At 33.8% G+C, this 7,950-nt stretch overlaps 1 protein-coding gene across 1 annotated transcript; it reads right to left on the bottom strand.

The window, feature by feature from the left end:
* Positions 1-1,719: 1,719 nt before the first annotated feature.
* On the bottom strand, positions 1,720-2,935 carry LOC107811293 (uncharacterized). Its single transcript, XM_075245683.1, has 3 exons — positions 2,435-2,935; positions 2,120-2,213; positions 1,720-2,021 (listed from the first exon to the last, which is right to left on the bottom strand). Exons 1-3 carry the CDS (start codon positions 2,933-2,935, stop codon positions 1,720-1,722), a joined length of 897 nt encoding a protein of 298 aa, XP_075101784.1.
* Positions 2,936-7,950: the final 5,015 nt, after the last annotated feature.

Here is a 7,950-nt window from a genome sequence, read left to right as displayed (position 1 = left end):
TTATTTGCTAATTGCTATCTTGTACTCAGTCATGATTTTACTAGCGTATCATACCTCAGTCTTTCTTGATATTTGTTGATGCACTATGTTATCTTTGTTTGGGCTGATCTTTGTGATTTCTGAGAGCCCGAGAGACTTGAGAGGTTGGGGACTGAGTAAGGCCGAGGGCCTGTCGGTGAGGTAAGGATATTATGGCACGTGAGTTATCCGTGCAGGATATTAAAGCACGTGAGTTGTCCATGCAGATTATGGCGCTTGGGCTGTAGGAGCCCCTCCGGAGTCTGTACACACCCCTAGTGAGCGTGGGTACCCATTGAGTATGAGTGCTGAGGGATGAGAGCCAAGTGGTTGAGCTGTTGTGATGAGTTGATAGGCTATACTTGCTTTGCATTTGTGGTTGCACTTAGTTGCTATCTGTCATTTTTGTGAAATCTCTGAAAGAATTTATGTCCGGATTACTTGAAATTGAACTGTATAAAATTGATTTGACTTAAACTGCCGGATTTGAAAGCATGTTTATTCTTTGCTGGAACTACTGAAAGTGAACTATGACTGTGTAGCTCGTCATTATCTTCAGTTCCTTAGTTATTATTGTTACTTGCTGAGTTGGTTGTACTCATACTACACCCTGCACTTCGTGTGCAGATCCAGGTGTTCCTGAACATAGAGGGTATTGATCATTTCGCGCAGTTGATTTTCAGGAGATTTTGAGGTAGCTGTCGTATTCCGCAGACCTTGTCTCTCCTTCTCTATCTCCTTGTTTACTGTATTTGATCTCAGACTATTATATAATGTAATTTTCCAGACTTGTACTCATATTAGATGCTAATGTACTCAGTGACACCAGATTTTGGGAGTGTTGTATCGGAAATTGCTAGATTTTTGGTATTGTATTAAACGTTATATTTTTTAAAAAATTTAAAGGAAATCGTGGGTTATTGATGTTGTCGGCTTTCCTAATACTGAGATATACGCCATCACGACAGGTTAGGATTTTTGGGTCGTGACATAATCCCCCAGCAAGTGAAGATATATTTGTTTCATGACACTCTTGTTTCTACAGATAGTTATACTTTCCTATGCTAGAATGTTCTTTGCCCCTATAATTTTTCTCACCATACAGCTTGCTTGTTTTGATACTATTAAGTACTCCAACCGCTACCCTTTTATGTAATATGCATGTATCCACCTTATCCATATCCTATCTTCTTTTCTTGCCAGATCCCAGTATAGTTTTATAATAGCAGCCTTGTTCCAGATTCTCAAGTTTATTAAATTCCAGCCTCCACTACTTTTAGGGAAGCAAACTCTCTCCCAATTGATCAGTGCTTTCTTTATTATGACATTATTGCCTGTCCATAAGTAGCTCCTACAGAAACCTTCCACTGCTTTCATTACCTTTATTGGTAGAATAAATAATTGAGCCCAATAGGATTGCACACCAAACAATACACTACTTATCAGTTGACTTCTTCCTGCATAAGACAGTTTTTTTGCTGTCCATGATGTGATTCTTGCCACAATCTTCTCAATGAGAGGCTGCCACTGCATTATTGTCAGCTTCTTAGTAGATAGAGGGACTCCCAAATACTTGAATGGTAGCACTCCTTTTGTGAATCCCAATTTCCTTAGCATTAATTCCCGATCATTCTGTGTTACCCCTCCAAAATAAATGGAGCTCTTCCCTAGATTTGCTTGCAAACCTGAAGCCTTTGAGAATTAATTGAAGCTGTTAAGTATTTCAGTTACTGAAGAAATATCACCTCTGGAAAATATCAACAGATCATCTGCAAAACATAGATGAGTTATTTCCAGCTTTGCACATCTAGGATGATAATGGAATTGTTGCTTCTCTGTCATCTTCTTTAGGATTCGACTCAAATATTCCATTGCAATTGCAAATAAAAATGGAGACACATGGTCTCCTTGTCTGAGTCCCTTTTCAGCATTGAAGAGATCTGTTTGCTCTCCATTCACCATGATAGTGTAATTTATAGTTTTGACACATTCCATCACCCAAGCTATAAACTGTTCAAGAAATCCCAGCAGATTCATACTTTATTCCAATAGCTCCATTCAACTGAGTCATAGGACTTTTGCAGGTCTATTTTTATCATACATCTTGGTGTCATATGTTTCCTTGTATATCCCTTGATTAATTCATGAGCCATTATGATGTTGTCACCAATTTTCCTTCCTGGAATAAACTCAGCCTGTGCTTCACAAATGATACCATCAATTACCTTTTGCAATCTTGCTGTTAAGATCTTGGAGATTAGTTTATATAGCATTGTGCAACATGCTATAGGTCTGTACTCTTTGATTGTTGTTGGATTATCAGTCTTGGGGATCAAAGTAATAGCTGTACAATTAATGGCCCTATACAATCTTCCCGTTGAAAAGAACTCTCTCACTGCCTTAGTCACCTCTTTACCAATAATGTGCCATAGTTTGTTTTGTAAAACACAACATTATACCCATCAATTCCTGGGGCCTTGTCTTCCTCTATGCCTTTCAGACCCTCATGTACTTTTTGCTTTGTGACTTCTGCACATAATAACTGTCTTTGTTCTTGACTCAGTGTTGGTCCCTTCTTCATTACCATTCTGTTTACTACTGGAAGGTTCCTTTCAGTTGTTCCCATTAGGCTCTTATAGAATCTAATGGCCTCTTCTTTAATCTCTCCTAGTTGATTAATCTTTCTTCCCTCCAAAGTTGTCAATTCTTTTATCTGTTTCCTGTGGTTCCTATCCTTCATTACAACTGAGAAGTACTTTGTGTTTGCATCCCCCAGTTGTATCCATTTAGCTCTTGCTTTCTGCTTCATAATTCTTTCTTCAACCATTGACCATTTCTCTAGTTTCCATAATGCACTCCTTTCTTGTTGGTGCATGATCTCATTATAATTCTGCTGCAGCTGACTCTGAATTGTCATAAGCTCATTTCTTGTATCTTCTATCTTCTGAGTTACATTTCTGAATTCACTATTTTCAGCTGCTTTAGTCTGGGCCTAAGTGCTTTCGATTTCTTCCATATTCCCCTTATGAGCCAAGGGTCTTTTATTTGCTTCCAAGTGTCTTCAACCATATGTTCAAAATCTTTATATTCTGCCAATACATTGAAGAATCTAAATGGACATTTGATGCTCAACTGATCATCTCCCAGTGCAAGTAACATTGGAGCATGGCCTGATATTCCTGGCTCCATTACTATATTACCACATTTCATCATCCACTCATAGTTCCCAAAAGCTCTGTCAATTCTACTTAAAATTTTGTCTTCCACTCCTTGTTTGTTAGTCCATGTATAGTAGTCTCCTCTCCGTAGCAGTTCACTCAGATTGGTTCTTTGAATACAGTCAACAAAATCTTGAATGTCAGCTTGATGGACTGGATTCCTATGTACTCTATCCATTGAGCACATTATTGCATTAAAATCCCTTATCGCTAGCCAAGGTTTTGTAATGCTTTGAGCTAGTATTTTCAAATCTTCCCATAGCTCCTTTCTTTGCTCAATAGTGTTGAATCCATAGATGATAGTGATCATAACAATCAATCTGTGTGGCAAGCCCTCTTACTTCACAATGCATTATTTGAGCACCTTCAACTAGCTTAGTAACCTGATATCTGTTGGTGTCCCATAGTACCCATATTCGACCATTACTAGTAGCTGAATAGTTATATAATCTATCCCATCCTGGAGCTATATTTTTACTAATAATTTCAGCCTTATTCTCTTTAACCCTTGTTTCTATGATAACAACTATTCCTATTTTTTTGTTTTCAGAATTTTCTGTACTTCCTTCTGCTTATACCTCTTATTCAGTCCCCTTATATTCCACACAAGCCAAGTCATACTGATCTCTTTGTTTTACCTCCTATATCAGGAGGTTCAGTTTGAGCCCCTTTCACCTCTTTACTCAAAATTTGAAACCCATTCCTCACTGGTACTGAACCAAGCACCGGAAAACTGATATCATTTAACTTTGGACTTGCTCTTTCCACATCTTTACTCTTGTTTGTAGCAATTGGTGTTTTATATTTTTTTTGCACTTGCATAGTGTTCTTCACCTCCCCTGAACCTTGCCCTGCATCTGTGAGAACATTTGTTTCCACTAGATGGTGAATGACTTGGTTTTGCTCTTGCATAACTTCCTCATCTATTTGTTGCTTTGCTTTGCCTTTCTCTTTAGTGATCCACTGTTGTACAATCTTCTTTGGCCCTCTTTTTTCATTCATTGGTACCCTATATTGCTGCTCTTGTCTTCTCCCTTCTTGCTGACACTTATGTCCAATAACTTGGCATTTATCACAAAACTTTGGTTTCCAATCATAAATGATTGGTAGCAAGAAGGCTCTCCCATTTGGATCCTCCAGAGTTATTTCATCTAGTAGAGGTTTGGTCACATCAACTTCGAATAGCATCCTTGCATAAGAAACTCTTAACTATTTTGCAGTACATTCATCAGCATATATAGGAGATCCAATTGAACTGGCAATCCTACTTAGTGAATTAACCCCCCAGCAATTCAATAGAAGTTTAAGAAATCTGATCCATAAAGAAATTTCTGTAGGGAATTCCTTCTCAAAATCAAATCTGTTGTCCATTGCTTAAGGATAATAGGTCTATTATTGATTGTATATGGACCAGAAAATAAAATAGCCTGCATGTCTTCCCTCATTTTGAACTTGATGATATAGTATCCATCCTCATGCATAAACAAACCTGGTTCTGGGATAGCGTTCCAATTTATCTCTATGTATCTCTTCATGACATTATATCCCGACAAATCCCCAATTACATAAGCTATTAAAGCCCCTCTCCACTTCTCAGTTTCTCTGTCAACCTCTTCCCTATCCAATTGTACAATTATTTGACCATTGGCAGCTTGTGGTGGGATATATGTTAGTGCCATACCATTTTCTGCCGCTCTATTCTTAGCAAATAGATTCACCCACGCTGGATTATCCTCCATCTTTGGTTGCTCCTTCCTCGCCTCTACTGGAATTACTGTTTCATTGGTTTGTGCTTTTGGAGTGACACTAATTTCCTTTGTTGCTTCCGATTCTAGATTTGTTCCTTTCAATGCTGCTTCTGAACTCATTTGAATCTCCTGCATGCCTCCATTTGAAGTCTCTCCTTGATTCCCTTCTTTAGATCCCCTTTGTGCATGAGGGGATATTGGCACATCTTCTTCATTTTTCCTTGGATCTGCGCTATGATTCCCAGCTGTACTTCCAAAATTGATGACCGGTATCTTCCTTGGGCGACCTTGCCCTCTACCTTGACCGCTACCTCTGCCTCTCGCCCTTGCCATAGACACACCAGCGCAGGTTAACTACCTTTATACATAATATAAGCATATATATATATATATATATAAATGCTTATCTCTTTATACTTTTGATGAATTCAAAATTATAATTTAGTAAAAATATATTACATTATTTAAATTTTTAATAAACTATAAAATATAATAAAAGAAGAGACAAAAGCACATTATTAAGACAAGTGAAATAACCACAAAAGCCAAGTGGCATTATTAAGACAAAATAAACTACCTTTTTAACTATAAATTTTTTTTTTTAAATTTTGAATTAATTGGTTACTCTATTTGAATTAATAAATATAGATATCTTATAATTAGCTATAATAAAAAATGCAAATATATAAAAAATAACTACTCATTCAATCTGGGAAGTAGTCTTTATATATATATACGCACACACAAAAAGAGAAGTAAATAATTATATGATATCAAGTGGTATAACCATGAGACGCCAAATATATATTTTTAGGACAAAGTTCCAACAAACTTGGTGTTTTAAAATTATTTTAAATAAAAAACAAAATTGAAAAAAATAAAAAATTACAAATTTAAATTTGGGAGTAGTTTCAAGTTGGAGTTGTAAGACAAAATAAACTACCTTTCTAACCAAAAAAATCTTTTGAATTTTAAATTTTGAATTAATTAGTTACTCTATTTGAATTAATAAATATAGATATATTATAATTAGCTATAATAAAAATCGAAAAACATTACCCATTCAAATTGGAGAGAAGTTTCAAGTTGGAGTTTTAAAAATATATTAAAATAAAAAAAAACAAATGAAAAAGTAAAATTAGTTATAATAAAAAACGAAAATATATAAATAAAAAAATACCCATTCAAATTGGGGAGTAGTTTCAAGTTGGAGTTTTAAAATTATTTTAAAATAAAAAAACAAAAATAAAGAAATAAAAAAACTTTCAATTCAAATGATAAATACAAAAAGTCAAGTGGCATTGTTAAGACAAAATATTTTTCAAGGGGCATTCAAACTGGGGAGTAGTTTCAAGTTGGAGTTTTAAAATTATTTTAAAATTAAAAAACAAAAAATAAGAAAAAATTAAATTAGCTGCAGTAAAAAATGAAAATATTAAAAAATTAAAACAAAAAAAACTACCTATTCAAGTTGGGGAATAGTTTTGGTTACTCCCATTCTAACTAAAAAATCTTTAAATTTTAAATTTTGAATTAATTGATTACTCTATTTAAATTAATAAATAAAGATATCTTATAATTAGCTATAATAAAAAAAAAAAGGAAAAGAAACTGCCCATTCAAATTGGGAAGTAGTTTTAAGTTGAAGTTTTACAAATATTTTAAAATAAAAATAAAAAGCAAAATAAAAAGAAAAGAAAATTAGCTATAATAAAAAAATGAAAATATATATAATAAAAAAAGGAAAAGAAAACTACCCATCAAGTTGGGGAGTAGTTTCAAGTTCAAGTTTTACAAATATATTAAAAAAAAATAAAAATATATATATATATATATATATATATATATATATTAGCCGGATATTATACATAAGATAAGCATATATATATGCATCTCTTTATACTTTTGATGAATTCAAAATTATAATTTAGTAAAAGAATATTACATTATTTCAATTTTTAATAAACTACAAAATTTCAAAAACTAATCAAATAAGTATTACAGTAGAAAGAAATATACGAAAAGAGGGGATATAGATATGATATTTATATTTTAAATTAGTTAAAAAATAAAAATAAATAAATAACACTCAAGAAAATTATCAATAGTACTAAGTACTTGTCTCTCTAATAGAAAAGAGACGTCATTTTAGGCTATTATTTTTACAGCGGCTATAAAGAGTCATTTTTTTATTGAAAACTTACACAGAAAGAGATATTTTTAAGGTCAAAATTTTAGAAGACATTATCTAAAAATGAGGAATTAAAGTGATAATTTGCGTTATCCTATAAAAGGAGAGGAAACGTTTTGCTTTAGAGCAGAAGATTTGCTTCACGAATCAGAGTTGTGTAACATCGTTAGTTTTTGAACATATTGTGTCGGTGAGACTAAAGATGCTCCACTTTAGTATACTTAAGGGACTAAGTATGCTCATGGCTATATTTGAGGGATCAAAATAGACCTACCCTCAAAGATAAGGGACAATATTGAGTTCCAAATGAGTACACACAAAACCTAACTTTGGACGAGCATGCCAATATATATATATATATATATATATATATAAGTACGGAGATTCAAAATTGTTTGGAGCTTTTCCCATTTACGACTTGTATAGTCAACGAACGTGATAACCTGAGTGTCTGTGTATGTGTGAGAGAGAGAGCGAGAGAGCGAGAGTGGAAGATACAGAGACATCTGATCCAATTGAATCAGATAAAGAAAAAAAATTATGGAAGAAGAAAGGCAAAATATCTTACCACCCCCCATAAACTTGACAGAGATTATTAGTTACAACCTTAAACTATTTATGATCTTAATTACCCCCCTCAACATTCTAAGATTTGTTTAATGCAATACTATTTTGTATGATCAAGAGTGTAATTAGATTTAGGGCACTCTTTTTGTGCTTTAAATACATTTCCAGCGCGATTCGTCAGTATTTGATTGACCTAGTTACGTTTCCA

The sequence above is a fragment of the Nicotiana tabacum genome, chromosome 23 (genome assembly GCF_000715075.1).
Source record: "Nicotiana tabacum cultivar K326 chromosome 23, ASM71507v2, whole genome shotgun sequence".
Classification (NCBI taxonomy): Eukaryota; Viridiplantae; Streptophyta; class Magnoliopsida; order Solanales; family Solanaceae; genus Nicotiana; species Nicotiana tabacum.
This window is presented reverse-complemented; position numbering and strand designations above follow the sequence as displayed.